General features: G+C 41.9%; 1 protein-coding gene across 2 annotated transcripts in view; it reads left to right on the top strand.

Annotated features, from left to right (window-relative positions):
- Positions 1-25,556, top strand: part of adgrv1 (adhesion G protein-coupled receptor V1) — a 113,428-nt gene that overhangs the window by 31,333 nt on the left and 56,539 nt on the right. For both annotated transcript variants that reach the window (XM_042422460.1, XM_042422461.1), the window contains 54 exons: positions 735-1,108; positions 1,847-2,026; positions 2,519-2,699; positions 2,922-3,115; positions 3,262-3,391; positions 3,707-3,787; positions 4,878-5,017; positions 5,133-5,498; positions 5,734-5,977; positions 6,084-6,299; positions 6,391-6,606; positions 6,726-6,970; positions 7,096-7,277; positions 7,403-7,901; positions 8,023-8,332; positions 8,604-8,813; positions 9,325-9,455; positions 9,684-9,783; positions 9,938-10,117; positions 10,281-10,444; positions 10,879-10,966; positions 11,943-12,021; positions 12,120-12,258; positions 12,380-12,521; positions 13,294-13,559; positions 13,855-14,030; positions 14,176-14,303; positions 14,441-14,622; positions 14,758-14,904; positions 15,024-15,104; positions 15,263-15,527; positions 16,247-16,369; positions 16,503-16,725; positions 16,856-17,060; positions 17,231-17,377; positions 17,545-17,800; positions 18,268-18,470; positions 19,292-19,468; positions 19,665-19,847; positions 19,996-20,175; positions 20,422-20,586; positions 20,792-20,912; positions 21,016-21,139; positions 21,266-21,404; positions 21,549-21,734; positions 21,826-22,061; positions 22,275-22,423; positions 22,593-22,791; positions 22,967-23,186; positions 23,289-23,528; positions 23,646-23,795; positions 23,994-24,214; positions 24,315-24,594; positions 24,738-24,881. In XM_042422460.1, coding sequence (XP_042278394.1) covers positions 735-1,108; positions 1,847-2,026; positions 2,519-2,699; positions 2,922-3,115; positions 3,262-3,391; positions 3,707-3,787; positions 4,878-5,017; positions 5,133-5,498; positions 5,734-5,977; positions 6,084-6,299; positions 6,391-6,606; positions 6,726-6,970; positions 7,096-7,277; positions 7,403-7,901; positions 8,023-8,332; positions 8,604-8,813; positions 9,325-9,455; positions 9,684-9,783; positions 9,938-10,117; positions 10,281-10,444; positions 10,879-10,966; positions 11,943-12,021; positions 12,120-12,258; positions 12,380-12,521; positions 13,294-13,559; positions 13,855-14,030; positions 14,176-14,303; positions 14,441-14,622; positions 14,758-14,904; positions 15,024-15,104; positions 15,263-15,527; positions 16,247-16,369; positions 16,503-16,725; positions 16,856-17,060; positions 17,231-17,377; positions 17,545-17,800; positions 18,268-18,470; positions 19,292-19,468; positions 19,665-19,847; positions 19,996-20,175; positions 20,422-20,586; positions 20,792-20,912; positions 21,016-21,139; positions 21,266-21,404; positions 21,549-21,734; positions 21,826-22,061; positions 22,275-22,423; positions 22,593-22,791; positions 22,967-23,186; positions 23,289-23,528; positions 23,646-23,795; positions 23,994-24,214; positions 24,315-24,594; positions 24,738-24,881 — 10,307 coding nt within the window. The remainder of the gene's footprint in view (positions 1-734; positions 1,109-1,846; positions 2,027-2,518; positions 2,700-2,921; positions 3,116-3,261; positions 3,392-3,706; positions 3,788-4,877; positions 5,018-5,132; positions 5,499-5,733; positions 5,978-6,083; positions 6,300-6,390; positions 6,607-6,725; positions 6,971-7,095; positions 7,278-7,402; positions 7,902-8,022; positions 8,333-8,603; positions 8,814-9,324; positions 9,456-9,683; positions 9,784-9,937; positions 10,118-10,280; positions 10,445-10,878; positions 10,967-11,942; positions 12,022-12,119; positions 12,259-12,379; positions 12,522-13,293; positions 13,560-13,854; positions 14,031-14,175; positions 14,304-14,440; positions 14,623-14,757; positions 14,905-15,023; positions 15,105-15,262; positions 15,528-16,246; positions 16,370-16,502; positions 16,726-16,855; positions 17,061-17,230; positions 17,378-17,544; positions 17,801-18,267; positions 18,471-19,291; positions 19,469-19,664; positions 19,848-19,995; positions 20,176-20,421; positions 20,587-20,791; positions 20,913-21,015; positions 21,140-21,265; positions 21,405-21,548; positions 21,735-21,825; positions 22,062-22,274; positions 22,424-22,592; positions 22,792-22,966; positions 23,187-23,288; positions 23,529-23,645; positions 23,796-23,993; positions 24,215-24,314; positions 24,595-24,737; positions 24,882-25,556) is intronic.

The following is a 25,556-nucleotide window of genomic DNA, read 5'->3' as shown; positions in this document are numbered from 1 at the left end:
CATTTGTCCCTTTTTGTACAAGAACAGAAAACGATAGCCATGTGAGGTGTAAGTATATAAATGAGTAATGAGAAAGGGCTAGACCTTAACAGCATTTGGTGCCTTAATCAAGATTCTGTTTTTGGTCTTAATACACCAACCATAGCAACCAAAGTAGTTCCACCATTAACAATAATATGATTATTATTATTGTAATAGTACAGGTCTCCCTCTGGGTCAAAAAAAGTCATATTCATCCATGTGAAAATTTTGCAGTTCATACTATGTTGCTATGATTACACCAGATCTCAAACCAGTTTGTAAATTCATAGATAAATATTAAATCACAGAATCCCAGGTATGTAAATTAAATAATAGCAAATGTACTGGTGTTATTTGTCAGCCTGTGACTTTTAGAGCATCCAAACAATTCAAGAATTAGAATTATGTAAGTTATTTTCAAAAATGGGTACATCCTTTCTTAAGTGTGTGTGTGTGCGTGCATGTGTTTGTATGTGGGTCCTCCAGGAGAATTATACAACACACATACACACACACACACAAAAATTGCGAAACACTTCGAGTTAATGTAGCAGTTTGTGACCCACTCAGCACCACATTAATCTACGACTAAATGTCAGTGTTTCCTTTATTTTGGCAGTCATATCATCTGTGATTTCATATGCTACGTATGCTATGTCCAGCTGCTGGTTGTATAAAATATTGTGCACTGTTTTTGGATATGTCTACTCCAGGACCCGCTTCAGTGTTTATTGGATCAGATCCTGAGGGTGAACAGCGGTACACAGGCCTTCTCCAGGATGTTCGGTTGTACAGGACGAAACTGAACCGCAGCCACATCCACGAGCTTCACACCCAGCCTGCTAAAACAGACATGCGAAACATCTCAGGTTACTTACGGTACCGGCAGGAGGAGAGGCAGAAGTCATTTGTGGTGGAAGTCAGGGATGATAATGAGGAAGAGGGAGAGGAGGTGTTCTATCTTCAGCTGGTGGCAGTGCATGGTGGAGCCCGCCTCCCCCTCCCCAGACCCACTGCCATATTACGAATCATGAAGAGTGACAATGCCAATGGACTTTTCGGATTCACCGGTGCCTGCATACCTGATGTAAGTGCACAGTATTTAGTGAGTGGTTTTTAGTGGAACATACTTGCTGCTTTAAGCATATCTAAGCACCTCACAAACACTGAAGTTCAAACTGAATTTTTAAAATTGTAAATCAGACTGTTAATCAAGGTTAAATTAGGTATCTTTTGAATGAGTCTGAGTCTACATGACCACCATTATAGTAGCATTTGTCAGTGTCATCACTCAGTTGTGTTTACAGAGAAAACGTATGCATAGAAACACATGTAATGGGAACCCACTGGTTTGTCAGTCCCTGTCCTGCTGCATATTTCATCAGTCTTCATGCTTGGCTGCAGCAAGAGTATGCTCTCTCTTTTTAGTTGGATTGGATGGATGGTAGGTAGAGGTAGAGCGACAGCTGGTATGGCTGCAGCAGGTCTACCAGTTCGGGCATTCCTGTAGAAGTAGATCAGGAGTTCCAGCACTGGAAACAGGAGATCTAGTTCCTCATTTCCATCAGCACAACAGGTGGCAGGGCTGGCGATGGCATTCCATCAGAACTCCTCTTTATATACTAGACCCTTTGGGGATAAAAAAGACGCACAGGCATGTGGGCTATCAGGTACCCACTCTCTAAGTCACATTATTACTGTGCAGGAATTAGATAGAGCCATTAACAGTTAAGCATAACTATAGTAAATTACTGTAGTAAAATGCATTCAGTATTGATCACTTCCTCCAATATTGTCATTTTTATTCTCTTGTTTGTCCTCTTAGACCACTGAGGAGGGTTCCACCATTTCTTGTGTGATTGAGCGTATGCGAGGATCTCTGGACCACGTTTATATTAACTACACTGTTACCCAACTGGATATCTCGGACAGCGGGACGCCAGCCCATGAGGATTTTGTTAATGCCACTGGAGCTGTGCTCTTTGTGCCTGGACAGCGCTCTGAGGTGTGGGTACTGTGTGTGAGAGTGACTCAACTGTTGGACATGAATTAATGTGACCTTATATGAGCTGAGGAAAACCCCTCTGAGTTAATCCAGGTTCACGTAGAGAACGGTCACATAGTAGGTAAAACAAGTGTGATGCACCTATCGTGCACTGTATTTACACATCAGCTAATTGATTTCAAATAAACACTATATGTCCAGTTTAACAGCAGTATTTTACAGTCACCTAATTGCATTGTTACTTGACAACCAGCCCCACCTAGTGGTTGCTTGTTTGGCATTTACTGATGAGTCAACAGGTGTCAGCTGATGATTAAGCTTAGTCTTTAAGCCTGCAGCACACAACACACACACCATGAACACATTGTACAAAAATAATGTACTTACTGTGAGACTTAGTTATGACAAATCAAGCATTTAATGGCGACTGATTGATGTACAGCCTGGAGTCAAACATAACACAAATGTACTGTATGTGCATCTTTCTGTTAGGTGCTGAACCTGTTGGTGTTGGATGACAACCTCCCAGAGCTGGCAGAATCCTTTCAGATCACACTGGTGTCAGCAGAGTCCGGTGATGGGAAGCCAGGCTCCACCCCCACCAGCGGAGCAAGCATTGACCCCAGCAACTCTGTTAACACTGTCACTGTCACAGCCAGCGACCACCCCTATGGTACTCACTCACACATCTAAAAAACAGTGTTGCTATTATTAGTAGTATATTGTGATAAGTGGCTTATTCGGTCACCTGAACATAAGTACAACTTTCTCTCTACTTCTTCCTGCTGTGTGAATTATTCTATTTTTCCCCCCTCCTTCTTCTTGTGTCACATTTTTCTCACCCATCTCCTTTGTTCTGATCATCACTATAACTCACAAACACATTTACTTCCAGGCCTGCTGCAGTTTCAGCCTAGCCCTCCAGGGGAGGGGTTGATTGCTCCGGCATTAGAACCTGCCCACGTCACTGTTAATGAGGAAGATGGACAAGTCCGTCTGCCTGTGGCCAGGGCCCAAGGCCTTTTGGGAAGGGTCATGGTAGGATACAGGACCACGCCCTTCACAGCATCCAGTCCTGAAGACTATGAGGTCAGTTTTCCCTCAAGTCTTCTATCTTACTGATGCCATTCTGATGACTTATTGATAAATGTAGAGATTTTAACTTTTGGCCCCAGTTTTCAACTTTCTGCTGTGCAGCTTCGATTGATTCCTGTTTTTCTGTATTTCATTGTCAGGACTCAGAGGGCATGCTGGACTTTCTTCCAGGGGAGAGGTTAAAGTTCATTACTGTCACCATCATAGACAATCCTGTCCCTGAACTGGACAAGATTTTTAGAGTAGAGCTCTACAATGCTGATGGAGGAGGTGAGAAATTCAACATAGTGTTTTAATAGATATTCTGTTTTAGAACTACTTTATCTGCACTTTTTCTTTAATTCACTATATTTTTATTAGAAGCCTTCCATTTTCTATCCTCTGATTTAGAGTTGAAGTGAACCTGTATTCTGCCTTTCTGTTTTTGTGTGTTTTGCGATTTGTGTGTTTGTGTGCTGTGCTCCTGCGTGCTTCCCACATACCTACCTACCAACCATCCTTCCTATTTGCCCTTTGATACCTACTCCTCTGGTCTGATTCTAACCTGGTGTGACACCTGTGTGATCCTGGTGTGTGATACATCAGTGGATCAGTTTCTGCATGGTGAAGGAAGTGGTAGTGGGGAGAGTGACTCTGACTTCCTACTTCCATCCTATCAACACCATGGTAAGTCTCCCCTCCCCTAAATCCCTGAACTCCTTGTCTGTATTACGTCAACTCCCACACTGACATAATTTCTCACTCCCCAAGGTTGTATATCTCAAAGTCAAGCTCTATCATGGAACCAAGTGATGCATGGCTGCTGACAAATACTGTTTGGATCTGATGTTTAAATCTGACCTCTAAACTTAGATAAGAATGATCAATATGAACATTTGGGCCATAAAAGCTGGGGAAGTCTCCTCTGAAACCTATATTAATGAAATGTGTGGGTGAATTGGACAACCAATCTTGAAGCTGTTGAGTGAAATATTCCCAAACCACTCTGTATTGATTTCTCTGGTCAGCCATGTGAAATAAGTGATACTGATAAGATGATAATAAACATATTGTATACACTGACCGTGGGCAGAGATAAAACCATGATCACATTGTTAGTATGCCACTGACCAACTCTCAAATATATTATCAACACAGTATATTGGCAAACTAATACACTGGTCTTCCATTAATTTAGATACAAATTGGCTCAAACATGGTGCAAAAAAATCACCACCAACATCATAGTTAGTATCTACCAGTGCAGTCTTAAGTGCATATACATTCACACACAGCTGTGAATGTGTATGTGCACATGCATGTGTGTGTTTGATAGTGTGTGCTATTTACATTGTACTATGACCCTTGTGAGAGGTACCCAAAGAGAGTGATATGGGAAAAGCAAATAGCCTTTCAGCAGTGGTAGTAGTGGTAAGTGGTTCACATGACGTGTTGCAAACCCTAGTGCTTTACACTAAATTGGGCACTCTGAAATAACCTCCACATACACACTTCAGTCTGATGCACATGAACATAATATCACTTTATGTAGTGGTAAAAAGGTGTGTATTTTTATTATTATTTTTGTTATTATTAATATTATTAAGCTTTCTTGTTCAAAATCAGCAGCTTGATTTGATTGAAAGATGTGTCACATTTCCATTCCCTCTTCTCTAGCCGTTGGGTACTTTTCATTTACTTCACTCTTAAAAATGCAAATCCAAACTATATCTATAAACAGTAACGCAGGATTGTATCTTGTATTGTGTGTGTGTAGCCAGCTTGGGAGCTGCTTCCCACATTACAGTGACCATCGCTGCTTCTGATGATGCCCACGGAGTGTTCCAGTTCAGTCCTGATTCCCTGTCTGTTAACGGGACAGAACCTGAGGATGGACGTAGCTCTGTGGTCCTACAGGTCAGTAGTCAAGATGTTGATACTGCTCTGAGAACAAAGTTAGTTACTATTTTTAAATGCAGCATAACATACAGTAATGTTCATCATCATACAAAATCTTTTTTTCCTCTCCCAGGTGGATCGGTCCTTTGGTGACCTTTCCAATGTAACTTTGTTCTGGGAGGCTGATCCCAGCTCCGAGGGGGAACTCGTCAGTAGGTTTGGTAACATCACCTTTGGTGTAGGTCAGACATCAGAGAACATCACCATCAGAGTTTCCCAGGATGAAATCCCTGAATTGGACAAGAGTTTCACCGTGTCCTTGGTTAACGTCTCCCACGGTCGCCTGGGTGTCCAGACTTCTGCTACTCTGACTGTGCTCGCCAATGACGATCCTTATGGTGTTTTTGTATTTTCTAATGTCACGACGCCTGTCCGACTTCCTGAAGCAGACTCAACCGTCACCCTTACCATCCTGCGACAGAGAGGCCTGATGGGACAGGTGTGTCCCACTATAGAAGATTTATGAACTGAATAGGTGTAGAAGTATAGAAATTACTGCCAATTCTGTGACTGGCAGCATTCTTTAATAAAATAATGTGATATGTTTTATTGAGGTGAATTTTAAGATGATGATTCTGTGTCTTTGACTTGGAATAAATAATTAAACCAAATTGATAGATGCTCACTTGTTATGGATGTACCAAATTATATTTTTGCAATATTCATTTACCCAGGTGCGAGTCACGTACGTGACACTAAAAGAGGCCGATCCGGCACCTTACATGACCCCCGATGTGGGCCGAGCCTCTGAGGGGCGGGACTTTGTTCCTCTCCTGGATTCCGTCGTGTTCTTTGCCAATCAGAGTGAAGCAAACATCACTCTCAGAATTCTGGATGATGAGGATCCAGAAAGAGACGAGTCAGTGTTTGTGAAGTTGATCAGTGTTCAACTCATCAAAGGAGAGCAGGAGAGGCTCAGTAAGCTACTGACACAGATTTTACCTGAAAAAGTAATTTTAGATGTAATGATACTTCAACCATACTACACTACACTGATAAGATATCCTCTTACTGTCCCTTACAGTTTCCAGTTCCCCTTCTCTGGGCCCCAAGACAGACATTGTAGCCCAGGTGATAGTGGAGGCCAGTGACGATGCTTTTGGAATCCTTCAACTGTCAGCTTCTGCCGTCAGTGTGGCTGAGCACTATGTTGGTCCCATAATAAACGTCACACGTGTAGGGGGGATTTTTGCTGACGTATCTGTCAAGTTCAGAGCCGTGCCTTTGACCGCCAGAGTCAGTAAGTGTTGGGCAGTGTAAATTGTCTCTACAGTTTGTGTGTATAGAGGTTTGCCATGTTCATATGTCTGTGCATATGTGTCATCGTGTAGGTGAGGACTACAGCGTAGCCTCCACTGATGTGGTCCTTCTTGAGGGGGAGTCCAGTAAATCTGTACCCATCTATGTCATCAATGACCTGATCCCTGAGCTGGAGGAGACCTTTCTTATTGAGCTGCTCAACCAGACCACTGGAGGAGCTCTGCTGGGAGAGCTCACACGTGCCATTATCACCATACTGCCTTCTGATGACCCTTTTGGTGCCTTTGGTTAGTTTCAATCTTTTCATCTTGTATGCACAATTATACTGTTTTCACTATAATGGTTTGATTTCAATAAGTTACATGGTCCTTCAGCAAGTTCTTGACTTTGTTTTATTTCTACTTAGTCTTCCAGGCTGTCCCAGTCACCATAGAGGAACCAGGATCTAGCTCTGTTGAGGTCATGCTGCCTATAGTCCGTAATGCTGGTACTATTGGAACAGTGGTAGTTCAATGGCAGGCCACTGTCAATGGTAAACTAGCTGTGGGGGACATCCGACCCACATCAGGAGAAGTGAGGTTTGCTCCTGGAGAGACCATGAAGACACTCCGAGTGGAGGTCTTAGCTGATGATGTTCCTGAAATCACTGAGGTAAGGAACTGAGACTGAACATAACAATATGAATGGTCTAAATTAGGACATTTAATGATCTAAATTAGGATATTTACTGTATTTACAGGTCGCAGTGTATATAATACTCTTTCTGTCTTTTCTAGATAATTAAGGTAGAGCTTACTGGTGCCAGTAATGGGGGAAACCTTGGAGCTGACACATCTGTTAACATTATAGTGCCTGCCAATGACAACCCCTATGGGACAGTCTTCTTTGAACAGTCTGTTTACCGCATTCAGGAGCCATTGGAAGGAGTGTATAGAGCCAATATTAGTGTCCGCAGGAGGTACTTTTGATGATCTTTTTTTTTTTCTGCAAAAATAGTTTTTTTGCTGTTTTTTACTACTTACACTAACCCCCCTTTTCCTATCATCTGTCTTTTTTCCATCATCACCATTGCTTTCATTTCAGAGGGGGTCACTTTGGTCGCTTAAAGATCCTGTACAGCACTTCCGAGATTGATGTTGTTGGCTCAGCTCAGGCCGAGGGCCAGAACCTGCTTATGTACTATGAACCCCCAAAACCAGGCATTCCATCCACAGCCCCCCATAGGACAATAAACATCACTGGTCAGAGAGACCCCCTGGCTGCATGTGCTGCTGCATGTCTGAGAGAGCATGCCTGCCAGGCCTTCTCTCTTTCATCAGCCGTGACCCCACCATCCTGCACTTGGGTAACTTCAGGGGCAGACCAGCTGACCACAAAATCCCAGGTTATGACTTACATAAAAAATGTCACTGCAGCTGCAGTGCTGTTCAGTGCCCAGGCTGTGGCAGGGAGTGATTACACCCCTGTGACAGCTCAAAGTGCCTTCATGGAGGATGGTTCAGGGGTCGCCAACCTCACAGTCCAAATTTTGACTGATAAATTCCCTGAAATGGCCGAGAGTTTCTCCATAAAGATCTTAAAGGTAAAATCCAATAATATGTACAGTGTATTGATCGATATTAATGGTTTCTTACACACATTCTATTCAAGTTTTACAGCAAATTGTATAACAAATAAAACGTATAACCATGTGTTGTTTGAAGGTCGAGCTGATGAATCTGACGGTGGCACAGAAGAACCTGCCCTCGATTGGCCAGCCAGACAAAGCTGTGGTGACTATAGGGATGAATGGCGATGCATTTGGCATATTTTTGATATACAGCCTCAGCTCCAACGCCACTAACGAGGGGCTCTATCTAGAGGTTCGAGAAGAACCTATGGTTGTGGTGCCCCTGGTTGTAGAAAGGAGGGGAGGAAATGTAGGGGCTGTCACTGTAGAGTGGAGGTTTGTTGGAGGGAAAGCCACACCAGATGCTGACTTCACAGGGACTGGAGGGACTCTGGTTTTTAATGGTAGGTGGATCACTCACTGATGAGCAAAAGCATGCACTTTTATAATTCTCTATGAAGAATTATATTTTAAAAAAATGCATTTCAACTCCTTAGAAGTAGTTACTTGGGACAGTGTCCTAATTAAACCTTCACCATTGGTCCATGTATCTTGGAATTCTTCACATGACATTTAAATGTGTTTGCTTTCATTTATCTAATAGTCAGGAGAATTGAAAGAGCCTAGCATGTACTCTTAACCATGTTCCACATACTTTATCCTCTGTGTCTACAGGTGATCTGAAGAAGACAATAGAGATAGTAATCAGAGATGATATTGAACCAGAGGACAACGAGAGCCTCATGATTGGTCTTGTCAATACGGAGGGAGGAAGTCGAATCCTGCCCAGCTCTGATACTGTAACCATAGTGATACTGGCTAATGATAATGTGGCTGGGATAGTAGGACTCCATCCATCCTCACGTTCTGTCATCGCCAGAGAGGGTGCGTAGTTATTTTTGAGTATACATCATGTATGTCCATTATCACACCCATACATTGTATTTCAAACATTTTTCCATTGTCACTAGAGATGTGTCCTAATTATGTGTGAGTGCAAAGGTAAGGGAATACACTCATAGCAATGGCAGCTTGCAGCAACAGGTGGTCCCTGTGGCTGTCTGTCATTATCAGGAAATTATGTATGCATGAGCAGTTGACGTCTCACTGAGTATAATCCATACAATTAGAGACCCTCGACTGTCTTTACCTGGATCTATAAGAAAACCTTTTTACATTATCTTCACTTATAATTTAAACTCATAAAATGAGTATCTGCAAAGCTTTGGGAGTTAAAGCTTTGGAAAGGCTTCTCATATACTGCACTATCCTATTCTGATTATGCATAAATTTCACTCACAGTCAATGAAAAGGAGAAAAGAAGACACAGCATTTCAGATTACTCCTGGTTTTGCATCGAGCGTTAGGGCTGACTGTGTCATATTTTGTATTACAGGTGAGAAGCTGTCCTTGTTAGTTTTGAGGACAGCTCCAGGTCTGGGTAATGTCACTGTGGACTGGACTATACAAGGGTCCCTGGTAGACCGGACCTTCACCAAAACCTCAGGGAGGCTTTTCTTTGCTGAGGTAAAATACTGGATGGAGATCATTTTACAGTTTGTTGTGACAGCACGGTTACAGAAATGTGTACAAAGGGCCAGTTCAGTTGTGCACTGTAGCAATGCAGACAATGGCATATACCAGCATGTTGTCATTGTTGTTGATTGTTGATCATTGTTCATGATTTAAATTGTTATAAACTGTGATTTGGTATCTACAGCAGGAACTATGTATTTTATTATGTATCTCCTACAGGGAAAGCTGAATGACACCATTGACCTACAGCTTCTTGATGATGCCACACCAGAGGACAAAGACGAATACAAAGTTTCCTTGTCCAACATACAAACTTTTGGTAACACATCTGCTCTTAGTACCTCTGTGGTTGATAATCATGCATTAGCTTATTGTGATATGATACACATGAGCTATATTTTCTAAGAAACCACAAGTACCTCAAAATAACCCTAATCAGAATTCTTACACAGATTGACATCTTCCTGACACAGGTGTTGCGGTGACCGGCCATGCTGTCCTTGATGTTCAGGGCAGAGAGGCAGTGCTTACTGTTGACACCAGCGATGTACCCTATGGGATGCTGAGCATTGCCCCATCATCCTTCAGGGTGTCCACAGAAGAACAGGACCGAACTATTAACATCTACATCAACAGGGAGTTTGGAGCTTCAGGTCAGTGGGCTGAGTGCAAAGACAGAAATGTGTAGTAGGAATGAATAAGTTCCCTGTGAATTAGATTTATTCGATTTAACTTCTAATCACTAATTTGTTGATTATATACATATTTGAATCCTTGGCTTTTTAACTGATATTATGCCTAAATGTTTTCGTCCAGGAGCTGTGAATATCACCTATGAGGTTATCAGAGGTTCTCTACAGGACTTATCCCAGGTAGAGGGTGCTCTCGCTGACCCGGGACAAGACTTTGTCTCTGGAACTGGTTTTGTGATCCTTCAGGATGGACAGACTTCTGTCGCCATTCCTGTCACCATACTGGAGGTAAAGACTGTGACTGTTTTCTATTTCTTCTATTCTTTAATTGGTCTGTCCATCAAACTTGTTAGCTAAGGTGATATATGAGAAAAGATGGATTTTTAACATACCATTGTGGCATGATTTATCTTTCCACTATACTTCATCATTTACAATTCTTTATTGCTTTGCTTATTGAGGGTAAAGCAGTAGGGGAAAGCATCATCAATCAAGAAGCAGCAAATTTTAACCATTGCTCCACCATCAGTCTGATATTAAGAAAACATTGAGACATGGCATTTTTGTGCTGACTGCTATTAGTGTTACCTGCATTGTTTGTGGGGTTGGAAATGATTTGATCTCTGCCAAGATAAGCTCTTATGTTATGCAAGCTCTACTCAGTTGAAGCAGATTTGTTTGAATGTTGAATTTTAAGCTTTTCATTTCCCTTTTTTTACCAGGACGACATTCCAGAGTTGCAGGAGTTCTTCCTGGTCAACATTACATCAGCAGTACTCATCACAACCCTTGCCACTGTTCCCCAACTAGGTATAGAGCAGTTAAGCAGCTTAAATCTGATCTGTACTGATTATTGAATTACTTTGTGCCATTACTGGCAAGTAAAGATCTTAATAGATTTTCCTCAGTGTCTCTCTCTGTTAGTTTTATTTTTCTGATGTATTCAGCATCTTCTTTAGTTCTCTAGTGAAATTTGTGAATTTACTTTACTTACTTCCTTTTCTTCCTATAATTTATCCCAATTCTACATCACTTTGCTCTGTTTGATGAGTAGAGGTTGTGTATTGCACATTGCCAGGTAAAATACACTTTCATATGCTCACAAGCTTTGCCTAAAATGCCATGTAGCCTGATGTACAATACTCTTGTATTGTACATTGAATTACAACATTGTAGTTGACTGTCAAAGTGCGCCATGACAGAGCTTTGGTAGTTACTGCTACTGTTTTTGCATAATGCAAACCACAGTCCAATTTATGAATGAGTAACTTTAGAAAGTGATGAGTAGACAGAATACTATGGGCTGAGCAGGACTTGGAGACTCCCAGAATACTATCGGCCTTCTGCCTGGAGACGCACAGTAAACACACAGCCGTTCTTTTGGCAGCAGTCATTATGTGGCTTGGATGGTGAGATTGATGCTTTCCATGATTGAGGAAGCCTGGGGATTTGGTGGGAGCCGAGTAGCACTGTGTGGTGAGGTGAGAGAAAGCCAAACTAAACCCATAGCTGGCCTCCCAGTACCTTGGCCATAGAGTGAATGGGAGAAGACTATTCAGGGGGTCATAAATCAGTCCACCCAAAAGACTTGGCTGCTCAACCTCCCAAGCCACTTACAGAAGACGCTTCTTAGCTGTAATCCTTCGCTCAAATGTGGCATGAGAAAAATTAGATCCTCTAGAGTTTGATCTTGCACAACTTGCTGTTGGAGCTTGCACTGCAGTTATAGCCCTAAAGTCAGTGCCAGTGCCATTGCTAGTGCTAAGTGTTTTTTTTTTTTCCCTAGACACTCAGGGTTTGGTGGCAGAGGTCAGCATTGCTGCTAATGATGGAATTAGAGGAGTCATTGAATGGACAAACACCATGTAAGAAAGCACCTATGATTAACAGATTTCTTATGTTGATTTACACATGCTGTAATTAGAATGTTTTTTTCCCATACAAATATGTTTGTCGTTTCCAGGTTTGAAGTGAATGAATCGATAGGGGTGCTGACTCTAGTGGCCTACAGGAACAAAGGGACATATGGAAATGTCTCTCTTTTCTTCTACGCTCAGAACCTCGAGGCTCAGCAAGGACTGGACTACAACACCAGCGAAATGGTCAGCCATTCACACACACAATCAGAGACCCACACTTACACACTAACATGGAATATCATGCACTGTGTAATATTTGTAGTAGTATGATTTTTTTCAAGTGAAAATCCTTCTGTCCACCCAGATGCTTCATTTTGTTGATGGCGAAAGGCATAAGTTTGTAGAAGTGCAGATCATTGATGACGACATTCCAGAGGGAGCTGAAAGATTCCAGCTGATCATGTCCGAGCCTTCCCCTGGGCTGGAATTGGGCACCAATATTACAGGTAAATAGAGCAGAATAGAACAGAATAGAATTTGGGAAATTTTCAGTGCAGTAGAATCAAGAAGCACAAGACTTTCGAAAGAAACTGTATATTTGGTCAAAATCTACAAAATGTGCAATTCATGGTGAAGAATTAGTGGAGATTTTCGTTAAGAGGGTTAGGAATTTGATAAATTAACATGTGAGATAAAAGAGGTGTTATACCAAGGCCAAAGAAAATACTTGTTTCTGACTGAATGGGAGGCTTTATAGGATTTTTAAAGTTCTTTATCATTCTCACATTGTTCCAATTAACAGTTTAATCACTGGTCTACATCACAGGGCAAAGTAAATTAAACAGTGGGTAACCACAGCAACTGTACATCTTCTTCGTGTTGTTCCTAACCATGAGTTCAACTGACCACTAACAAACTAAAAAAAAAATATTAATGTAAACACAGGCAACTTTTTTCTTTATGGTAAGCGGTAGAATAAGCACAGTACCACACAATGTGGTGAAATGGGGTATGAAAACAGACTCTGTGGAGACCACCATTCAATCAGTTATTTGCATCATGGCATATCAGGTTAAATACCTTATCGTGTACTCTTAAACTGGACAGGACATGAAATGAGGCATTATACATGATTGCTTAACACTAAAAAAGTATTTAAAAGATATTAAATTACTGTCAAGTTTACAAGAATTGATAATATATAAGAATTTATTCTGATGTAACCATATGTAACTTTGATATTATTCTCCTTAAATACGTCTCTCTATTTACTTACAGCAACCGTGAATATCCTGGCCAGTGACGATGGACATGGTGTCATCTCCTTTAACACCAGCGAGCATTTCTTATTGAAGGAGCCCACGTCTGTGTCGGTGCTGAGTGAAAGTGTGGCCACCCTGTACGTGGTACGAAACCCTGAGAAAGGCACATTTGGCACCGTAACCGTTCAGTTTTCCATCACAGATGCCAATGGCAGCCTAGCAGAGGGCGACCTGATGCCAGCACAAGGGTTTGTGGTACTGGAGGATGGAGTCAGGTTTAAGGTGAGAGAAAATAGATTTACAGCATTTAAACATGACAAGTCATGTACATTATAAAAGACTGATATTTCTTTTCTTTTTCACTCAAAGCTTTGAAATTTTACTGTATAATACATATTAGTAGTCAGTATTTAGTTACTTCAAATATCACTTTCAGATTTTATGTTTACTGTTTTTGTAATGTAAAATGGATCTTGTGTTTTGAGCCTTCATTCTTCTGCCTGTAACATACAGAAAAGCATTTTGCCAGTTATGTTTATTTGGCTAGTGAGTCATTGTTTTATCTGTGTCGTTTCAGATGCTGGAGATCTGGGCAGTGCTGGATGCTGAGCCTGAAGTGAATGAAACTTTCACAGTGACCCTGTCAGACCCAACAGGAGGTGCACGGCTGGGTGACCGACTCCACACTCTTATCACCGTCCTGGAGAACCTTGCTCCTTCTGGCTTGTTCCGCATCAGACCCGCTCTCAACAGGTCTGGATCGAATTGCACCAAGAAGGCCCTCAAACTTAAGAAAACATAAACCCTTGTTGAAAATGTGTACAAATACATAAGCATGTACACACATGTAAAACATATAAATGTAGTTTTATCAATTGTATATGCATTTTCTGGACAGAACTAACACAGAAGTGGTGATTAATGAAGGTGGTGGAGCAGTCTTCCTCATCGTGTCTCGCAGCAATGGTCTGGAGTCAGCTGTCAGTGTGGAATGGGAGACACAGTCTGTCACAGCTTTTGCCTCTGGTGAGACCAATAAATGTTTGTATTCAAAGTCTCAAGCTCCTGAAATCTCTTCTTTTTGTTCCTTTTATCCCCCTTCTCTTCTAATAATCAATGTCATTATAATTCCTTTTTTCCTTTTTCTTACTTGTTTCCTCCAGAGGGTCATCTCCCAGTGATGGGTGTGTACCAAAGCTTTGAGGACAACCCCACTTCTGCTTGGTGCTCCCTCCCTGAAGGGCCTGCTTTCCTTGCTATGAGGCTGGATAAGAGTCCCACTGTTGGATCCTCCCACACTTTGGCCACTCTCTATCGATGGCAGGGTGTTTTTGTGCCAGTAGAGGTAGGATAACTACAGTATTGTTCCTCTCAACCAGCACCCGATCCTCCTACTGCAAACACATATGCTTACAGAACTAATTTATAACTATTTACATTATAATCATAAAAAAAATGGTAATCTTTTTTGTCATTCCAGTCTGTCAGGATTCAGGACCCGAGCTCTTGTATCGGGTTTGCAGTTAATAACTCTACTTACATAGCCATCACACATAGTGGCCCTCCCTTTTCCCCTGCTGCCAACCTCAGCATCTTTAAACTACAAATGGACCTCGATGTCACATTGGTAAGTATCATCCCAATTATGGTACTCATTGCTTACATCAAGTTTTTGTACATTGGCACAGTTTCATTCCCTTGTTTTGTGTTGCCTTCATATGAATTAGTGCAATCTGATTTCTTTAGGCACAAACCTTAGGTGTTGAAGCTTTGGATGTGAAACACTTTTCCACTGAAGGCAGAGATTATCTGATCGCATCAAGCCAGGTGAGGCTTACTGTTCCACTGTCTAGATTTTAAGTGAGGCTTGAACTCAATAACACAGATTTTTATGTGTTTTCAGGTGTGTCAAGATCATTAAAACGGGTAAAATTCCTCATTGGAGTAATTTCAAGTCTTGTTATTTTGTTTGTTTTGTGCTATAGATTTTTGTTTGGAGTGGAGGTTCCTTCACCCTTCTCCAGACCCTTGACTTTGAACAGGACATCCTCAGTGTGACTCCATTCACTCGTGCAGCTGTTCCTTACTTGGTGGTGTGCGTAGACAAACAGACTCTCAGCTGCCTCCTGCTTCAGTGGACGAGCGGAAGGTTTCTGAATCCAGAGCCGCTCCCACTCAACGGCAGAGCCAGTCTGGTGGAGGCAATCCACACAAGAGCAGATGACACTCTTCTGTTGGTTGTTATAGAGGGTAATTGTCTTACTTTGACTTCCCATAACATTAATAAATTGTCTTTTTATTTTGCACATTTAAACAACTACTGCCAGTCTCTTCTTGAATTATGAGAGCATCAATGAGCAGATGTGACAAGCAAAATTTGTAAATTTAAAATGTATGTGTTAGTTGACTGTATTGCAGAGACTACATATTTAGAAATGGCTCAGAATGGAAGTTAAATGCACTTAATCTATGCTATGTTAAGAGGATAGTTGTGTTTTTACAATAATGAGATGCTATTTTCTGCGGTTCACTGTACTTTTTAGTGGATTGGGTGGTGGTTAGATGCTGGTTAGGATAGCACAAACAAATCGGTGATACTTTAGAAGGGACACAGAAACTATGTGTCTATTACAGACAAAATAGCCTTGTACAGTTGTCTCAACTAACATGACAAAATGCACAAGGTAGTGCCAGATCATATATTTATACTACACTCTGTATATTTTGATGAGACATAATCTCTCTGAGTCTGCAAAAGTGGTGAGTTTCCCTGTCTCAGACCTGTTGTGGGTTTACTGGAAAGGCCTCAGTGTGGAGGAGAGCAGAGCCACAGAGGGACACAGAGGTTGTAATTTGTCAGTCTTGGGTGTGTCAGTAAGACCAGTCCTTACTTTACATAAACGTGTTATTCTAGTGTGAAAGAATGTAAATGTGTGTGCGTGTTTGTGTGTTCATGTATCTTTCTTCAGGTCTCTCTCCATCCTGTGAGGTGTTATGGTGGGGTTCAGGGCAGCGTTTACCTCAGCTGTATCAATCCATTCCTCACCCAGGCCTCACCTCTATTCATCCCTTTACTGCTCCTTCTGGAGTCAGTAAGTACATATGTTATCGGATAAAGTGCTTTGTTTGTAAAGATAGCTTTCGTCATTTTAATCCAGTTGCACGATTGAAATCCTTTCATTGGACATCTTGATTAAATCAATTAAATCTTATCTCCTCTCACAGCTTATGTCCTGCTAGCTGGTAGGAATAGCTCATCGCTCTACTCTTGGAGGTCTGATGTCAACCTGTTCACCATGATGCTGAGGGCCCCTCCAGCCATTAGCTTCCTCTCTCTCATGGTCCCGTCCCTCAACACCACCAAGATCCTCTTGGCTTCCACTGAGGAGAACAGTTCCACAGTTTATGAATTCACTTCTGTCTCCAATCAATCTGATTTCATACCCAGGTATCCAAATCGTTTTTTCTAAGTCTGGAATGTGCTAGTGTTTGCTCATGAAGACAAATCCTGCTCAAGGACAAATAAGACAAAAAAGACAAACTAATTTATGTCGTTTTCTTCATTTCCTCACATTCAGTTATGGCGAGTTGCACTTTTTACCAGGCGATAGTGAACTGCAGATAGCAGTGAATGTCATAGATGATGACATCCCTGAGAAGCAGGAGAGCTTTCAGGTTAGCCTGAAGAATCCAAAGGGTGGGGCTGAGATTGGATTTGGTGGTCAAGTGACTGTCATTGTCCCGACCAACGATGATGCCCATGGAGTCATTGGCTTTGCTCAGGTTAGCAGATAAACCTTTTGATGTAAGATAGCCTGTGTTTTTAGCCATAGTTGTCTTCATATTACAGCAATTGTGTTAAAAGCCACTTAAAGTTAGGTAAACCACATCAGAATCATTTCAAGGTCATTTTTAAGCATCATATTCATCACATTATCATTACCTCTCTGCAGAATTCTCTATCTATGGAAGTGGAGGAACTGGAACAAAATAATCAAATTTCTCTGAGTGTCCAGAGGAGAAGAGGGACTTTTGGCAGACTGACTGTTCATTGGACTGCAAATGGCAGTCTGGCAGACATTTACCCCACTTCAGGAGTGGTGAGTTAACCTATTATACTTACTTATCATAATGAAAGACACATTACTGTATCTATATACAACATGTTTGAATATGAAATGTTATCAAAGTTTAAAAGTGGCATAATAATAATAAAGTAATGTCACTGATTTGTGAAATGAAGTTAACATTTTGTTTTCCATAATAGGTAACGTTTTCAGAGGGCCAATCGGTAGCGATCATCTCACTGACTGTGATAGCAGATGGTGTGCCAGAACTGAGAGAGAGTGTCACTATCACCCTCATGGATGTCACCACTGTGGGGCTTCAGGACCTACAGCAGGCTGCAGTCGTTGACAAGCAGCGGGCACAAGCTCTACTCACCATCCTACCAAATGGTTCTCCCTACGGGGTGATTGGATGGCATCTGGACTCACAGTTTACACTAACACAAGAACCACAGAGTAAGAATTTCTGTTGCAAGAGATGAGTGAACGAGTGATGATTAGTCACTAAATGTTTATTTCACAGCGCATTGCAGTTACATATTGAAAGATAATCCTCTCTAATAGAGTTAAGCTGGTTGCTGAATACCAGTCATTCATTTTATTTTTGAATAAGGATTCTTAAGGAGCTATTACGGTAATCACGCTTTGAGATTTACTGTAAAGGAGATCTGCAGGTTTCCAGGATTTGAAGTAATTTAGGATTTGTCTTAATCTGTGTTTTGGAGGTTAGCCGAGATGTCAGAGTAGTCTGTGTGGTACAGTAATATACCTCTGTCCTTCAAATATTATTTAACCTACATGTATGGGATTTTTACAGAATCAAGTTGTTGTTGCCATCTTCCTTAACATGACACATCTTGGAAATAATCATTTTCGTGCTGTTTTTTAACATTGTGTAACCTCCCTTTTCTTCCAACCTGCAGGGGTTCCAGTCAATGTGACCCTGTCCATAGTGAGGGAGCAGGGCTCCTCAGGTGAGGTGGCAATCCATTACCAGACCAGACCAGCCCTATACCAGCCCCCATCCAACCAGGCCACCGCAGGACGGGACTACACCACCAAAGACGACACCATCATCATGATTGATGGTGCTACTGTGGCCCTTGTTACTATCACAGTCCTACCGGTAAGGGTGGACTGTTGTGTAATAGAGCTGATTAAATCTATCTGAATGAAGAAAAATAAATTAGGAATATGACAGTGTTATGATAGTGTTCTTCTTAAAATGCACCAGTCTCCCATCATCTTTTGGAATGAGGTATAATAGATTTTCTTGCTCAATCTTTGTCACAATTTTAATCTTCCTTTCTAAGTATTCCTTCATCTCACACCTCCCACACTTGTGCCCATTCAGACTGGTGTGTGTGTATAGATTGGGGTCTGTTTCTTCCCTTCAGGATAAAACTTACCAAGCAGCCCTGCTGACTATCAGACTAGCCTTAAAATGCCACGTGTAGTCAATCAAAAGAGGGAAAATGCAGCTCTTTCCCTTCCTTTCTGCATTCCATTCAAATACTCCCTTTATACCCATTCACTTTTGATCAACTTTTCCTTTCCTTGTATCTATGGTTACTGTCTATCTCTTCTCTTTGCTTTTTTTGCTTTTTCTCTCCCAGATACATTTCTGGGCCCTATAATGTCCATTTCAACCTCCCACTAATGGGATTTTATGATTATTTTGTGTGTTTATACTAGAGGTTGAAGTAAATGGTGTGAGACACAGTTTGCCAGTCTTTTGTGACTGCAAGGCTTCATTAATACTTTTATGAGGATAAGTTGTATAAATCTCTTAAAATGTTGCGCTATCCAAGATGATTCCTGTTTGCACCATTAACTGCAGTTGTGTAACCACAAAGCTAAATTTAGTGACAAAGCTTATGACTTTGAGAGAGAGTAAGAGCATCTGTTCATGCATATGTGTGTTTGCCTAAATGTGTGTTTTCTAAGGATGACATCCCAGAGCTGGCAGAGAGTTTCCTGGTAAATATCACCAGTGTGGAGCTAGTTAGAGGGTCAGTTGGAGCAGGCCAGCCCAGTGTAAAGAGACCTGGTATGGAAGTGGCGGAAGTAACCATCCAGGAGAACGATGACCCTCGAGGGATTCTGCAGTTTAATGTGTCTGAGGTGAGAGCAGGATCATCTCTGTGACTATGACTTTGAAATTACCATGTTAGAGAGTTTGCAGTCCTCTTCAACAACCTCTGAACTGATGCATAATGACACAACCAAAAGACTAAATGAATAATGTAATGTAATAGATATTTAATTCCTAAGTTGTATTCTTCACAAATTAGATATTATTTCTAAACATCTTCTCCAGGATTTCCCTGGAAGCATGCTGGCCTATGAGATACCACCACCAGACAACATCCTCCATCTGTCAGTAGTGCGACTTGCTGGTACAACTGGAAGACTGGTCATCTACTGGGAGGCTCAGCCCCTCACTGCTGATTTGAATGATTTCAGCCCTACATCTGGGAACATCACCTTTCAAGATGAGCAGGTAAATGGTTAGATTATCCATATTTAAAATTAACTTGTATTAAATATCATTGAGCCACAAGTAGAGACTGTCCACAACCACAGACGATACAGGTGTTATTATCTTGAAATCCTCAGTGTTAGATTTTGTTTTCTCACATTGTTCTTAGACTGAAGCCATTATTGCCATCACCATCTTGGACGATGAACAAGTAGAGACTTCGGAAACCTTCAGAGTAAATTTACTGCGTGTGATTGGTGGTGCTCGACTCGGAGAGGTGACTTCTGTAACTATCAGCATTCCACCTAATGACTCACCTCTCGGACGATTTGGATTTCGGGAACTGGAGGTGAGTCTAAATTAGTCATACTTATGTACACCTCCTCCATAAGCAGATTTGTGGATCACCTAGACTTAAATACACCCACATACTTTGATACCTTCGCATTCCTCCACTGCGACAAAATAAAGCACCAACACCATCTCCGATCCTTTAAATATCATCACAGTGATCCTCAACTCTGGTATAACTGGTGATGCGTGTGATTTTATTGTTGGTATCATTATATAATCACCTTACTCTGTCCTCTCTCAGGTTACTGTCAGTGAGCCAGATTTTGTGGATGATCCTGCTGCTGTGGCGACACTAGCAGTGCTGCGTAGTGAAGGAGGAGAGGGGGTGGTGACACTTGTGTGGCAGCTGGAAGGCCAGGCTAAAGATGACCTCGAACCTTTCAATGGAACACTTGTCTTCACTGAGGTACAATATAAAAGGGGTGGTGTCATTGTCCCACCACACAGTACAGTATTATTTCTATGTAACGATTTAGTCTGCGTGTAATAATATGCAACATCACTCACGACATTTTGTTGTTCTTTTTGTATTTATAAAGGTCAATACATAGGTATGATGCAAGTTTCTTCATGATGTCTGCTATACAGTGATAGTGTTTTAAACCTTCCAGACTGAGTCAATAAAGACGTTTGTGATAAGAGCCCTCTCTGACACTGTGCTGGAAGGAGATGAGCACTTCACTGTCCAACTGTTTCCTGCTGAGAGTGGCACTGTCATTGACCCCCTAAATGGTCAGTATTTAGGTAAAAAAAAGTTGCATGGCTACTGCATCAATTTATTATTTATTGTCTTTCATTGATATGTGCTCCCTTCACTGGTCATGCGCTCCTCCAGGCTTGGCCACCATCACTATCAGGGCAGACAAGGCTGCCCTGGGGATTATTGGAATAGCAGAGTCATCCAGGAACATCATCATTGGAGAACCTCAGGGAGATTACAATGGCAGTGCTGTGGTCAGGTGAGATAAACATCACTGGAAGATATATGAGAGCTTTAATTTTCAGTGCCTCCTTTGTTTGGTTAAGAATTGAATGTGAAAATCCTTTGGTGTATGTATCATTTTCTATATGTGTGTGTCTCCCAGCCTTGTGCGAGGGCCAGGTGTTTTTGGGGAGGTCCAGGTTTACTGGAATATCACCCCAGCTGTGGTTTCGGAGTTCAAAGAGATCTCTGGCATTGTGATTATGAGAGACAGACAGTCTGTTGCCACCATCATTCTGAAGGTACTGAGTAATATGGATTGTGGTGTTCATTGAAAAATTAGGAGATTGTCTGTGGAATACACATATGTAGATCAAAATGCATCATAATAATGACCTTCTGCATGCTTTCCATAAGTAACCTTGTCATATCCATCATGATACCAGGCCCTGGATGATGATTTCCCTGAGGAACGACGTGAGTACAGGCTTACACTCATGTCTGCCACCCCAGGACTAGAAATCAGTCCCGTAGCGCAGCATGCCAGAGTTATTATGGCAGCCAGCGACAACCCCCATGGCCTGTTCTCCTTCACCCAGCACCAGATCAGGGCGACTGAGGAGGAGGGAATGGTGAGTACAGAGTCATATACAGAAAACATATAGACTACATCTGATATACTATAGTCAAAAACCTAACTCACAGCTACATGCTTCTCCCCAGGTGAATGTGACAGTTAATCGCTCTTTAGGCAGTCAGGGTAGTGTGCGGGTCACCTATCAGACCTCCAGCGACACAGCAGTCAGCGGAGTTGACTTCACTCCAGCTTCAGGAAGACTACTTTTCACCCCAGGCCAGAACTCACAACAAATCTCACTGCGTATCTATGATGACAGTCTTCCAGAGGGGCCTGAGGTGTTCTTCCTCAACATCACCGCGGTGGAGCTAGTCAATGTCAGGTACAGTAAAATTAGTTGGGTAAAGGCCACAAATGGTTGGTCATAATGTTTATAGTAATTTCAGAAATTATGTTGCAAGTGGGACTGGAGGGTCCTCGTCATTCACATCACAGACACTGCAGAGCCTTAATTTAGTCAAAATCTTGTGATGATATGACTTTCAAAGACTTCTTGTCAGTCACTCTTCATTCTGTGTCTCCCTCTGGTGGTCAGTGCTGTGGACTACGCAGTGAGAGAGTCAGGTCTCCAGCTGGACCAGCCTCCAGCTATAGGCAACATCTCTTCTCTTACTGTGGTCATACAGACAAATGACAACGCTGAGGGTATCCTGGAGTTTAGGCAGGACTACATCAGCACTAAAGGTAAGTCAAAACAAAGGCACATTGAAAAGTAGCTGTTTAATTCTAACTTATGTGCAATGTTCAAGTGAGGCAAACACACAAATATAAATCAGCTGCCATGCAAAGTTTGCAATAACACTGTGTGTTACAGAGAATAAATCCCTGTTTCCTCCTGGCTTCTTTCTTTCAGTTGAGGAGGATGCGGGCACTTTATTGATCCCAGTGGTGAGGAGAGTGGGTTCATATGGACAGGTCTCAGCTCAGTTCATTTCAAAAGGCCTGAGTGCAACTCCTGACCTCGACTACATCCTAAATAATGGCTCAGTTGTGTTCAACCATGGCCAGAATACCAGCTACATTAATGTTACTATCATAGATGACCAGGACAGGTGAGAGGAGAAATTAAGAAAACATTTTAGGTTGATTAATTAAAGTATACTGTATATTTAGGATAAAATATCAGTGCTGAGTTGTACATAAATCATCAAATTTGTTTTGAAATTCTCATACAATTTATACAGATATTCTTTTATTATAATTCAAAGTTGAAATTGTCTTCCCCAGTGAATATGCTGAGATATTTGAAGTCCTGCTGGTTGGAGCTACAGGGGGAGCAGTCCTAGGCTCTCAAAATGTTGCCAGGGTCACCATCACCAAAAATGACTCTCCAAACGGGGTGTTGCGTTTCCTCAACGAGAGCCTAATCACCTTGGTCAACCCAAACTCCACTCTAAAGCTCAACCTTGTCTTGGAGAGAGCAGGCGGTCTAGTGGGCGATGCAACGGTATCAGACAGAGAAAATGACATCACTTCAGCTCTCTCAGTCCTTGTTGCTTCCAAATTACTGTCAGATCTTAGCTTTTTAAACTTGTTTACCCTTTGACAGGTTTCCTGGATCATCCTTGGCCCTAACAGCAGAAAGGTCCTTCCTCCATTCAATACAGACATTAGAGAGCCTGTGAACGGGTCCTTCTTCTTCAGGGATGGAGAGGAAGGTACACGTACCATAGAGCTGCTTATTCTCCCCCATGGTGAAGTGGAGGTGGAGGAGACATTTGTTGTAGAGCTCAACATCCTGTCTGGGGACATGGATATAGATCCTCAGGCTGGCTCTGTAACACTGAAGGTACTTCATTGATTAATGACTGCAAGGTTGATTTCACTATGATCAATCAGAACACCTTTTGCAGAAGGAAATCTAATAGCGGGCTTCAGCATCTCTCAATGTGTTTTTGTCTCCCAGATTGAGAAGTTTGGTGACCCAAATGGTATAGTCCAGTTTACTGAGAATGCTCTTCGAGAACGTGTCTACAATGAATCCACAGAAGCAGAGGGCCCATTCAACGTTTCCCTATATATTACACGCAGAGAGGGTGTCATGGGTAACATCACGGTAAGATTACATGAACATCAGATTACATCAATGTGTATTTATGTGCATTAGGTAGTACATGCCCCCTCTGTCACCAACAAGCAGCAGAAAAACAAAATAACTGGAACAATAAGGAAATGTGTCAGTTATTGGTCAAATCCTTTGTCCTTTCCTCAATCTCTCACTGAAACACACACATACATTTCTCCAACACCTTAGGTCCACTGGCAGATACAGAGTGACTCTGATATGGCAGGTGACTTCCTAGCCTTATCTGGCTCAGTGATGATCCTGGAGGGCCAAAGGGAAGCAGAAATTGTTCTGAGCCTGATGCCCGATACAGTACCAGAGCTGGAGGAGCTCTACACTGTCCAGCTCACATCTGTGGAGGGTGGTGCCACCCTAGATGCCAACCCAAACCTCATCAGCACCCGCATTAGGTTTGTCGTGATGGTTCTGTTATACTCACTCACATATATGAAAAATTAAAAAGTCAAAGATTTAATTAACTCAAAATTCGCCTTCCTCTCTCATCCTTAGGGTGCGAGCTAATGATGAGCCCCATGGCGTGTTTTCCCTGAACCCTGAGCAACAGTCTATAGTGGTAGTGGGGTCAGGGTCAGAGGTCAGCAGAGTTCTTGTTATGAACGTGACACGGCTCGCAGGGCGGTTTGGCAATGCTAGTGTGGGCTATAGGATCAGTGGAGTGATAGATGAAGTGATGGACATTGAGGAGATACTGGGAGGACGAGCTGAGGGGAGGCTGTTGTTGAGAGAAGGAGAGGCCTTCATCACTGTCACTTTGCCCATCAGCAGCCAGGTAAGGATGAGGATGCTTAACAACAATTAAGACTTGAAAATTCTGTGAATGATTAAAAGGACCCTATTTAAGTTTTTAAGTAGTTTGTTGGTTTTTAAGCACCCATACAGCACTTGTTTGTTTTTCTACTCTTTTCTCTGTAGGTGTTTTTGGCAGTGGGTGAGAGCTTCATAGCAGAGCTGACTGATGTTAAACTAGTCGGTCCTATTCTCGGCTCTCCGCCTCATCTCCTTTATGAGGCCAGCATTGCTACGGTGACTGTGCCTGAAGAGGCTGCCAGCTCAGAGGTGAGTTGTGGATTTGGGTTTTTTTGTTTGTTTGTTGATATATGACCTCGCAAAGATAACTTCCTTTATATCGCCCTCTTTCAGGGCACTCAGAATTGTAAAAAGTGGAAGGGCCTCACGGCCTTGCTCAAGGACATTTTGTCAGGGTGGATTTGTCTTCTGGTGATATACTTACTGTGTTACTTTGCAGTTTTTTGCTTAGGAATAATTCCTTAGTTGAATATTAGGTTCCCACATAAACAACATGGACATAATGCATCTGTTTTCTTTAGTTAAGGTAGAGTAATTTACACTTACAGAAAATTAATCAATAAACATCAGTTTGTTTAATTATTTCTCAGCCACCAGAGGACAAACTTTGACGCACTGCACCATACCCCTCTGAAATCTCTCCCCACAGACTTTAATATCATGTAAAACTCACTTAAAGCCTTTATAACTGAGTTAGTGCTGAGTCCTTGACAGCTCTGTGAACACTCAACTGTTCCTTGTCCAACCTTTTGAAAGGTCCATGTAACACACCAGAGCTAATGCATTTAGCTCGCTGCTAACAATGAAATTTACAGTACATGACAAACCTTGTGGACACCACAAAAAGACATTTTATAACAAATAACTGGCTACAGCTACCTACAGAACATTATACTGTGTATTTTTAATCCAATCCAATCTAAT

The sequence above is a fragment of the Thunnus maccoyii genome, chromosome 9, assembly GCF_910596095.1.
Source record: "Thunnus maccoyii chromosome 9, fThuMac1.1, whole genome shotgun sequence".
Taxonomy (NCBI): domain Eukaryota; kingdom Metazoa; phylum Chordata; class Actinopteri; order Scombriformes; family Scombridae; genus Thunnus; species Thunnus maccoyii.
This window is presented reverse-complemented; position numbering and strand designations above follow the sequence as displayed.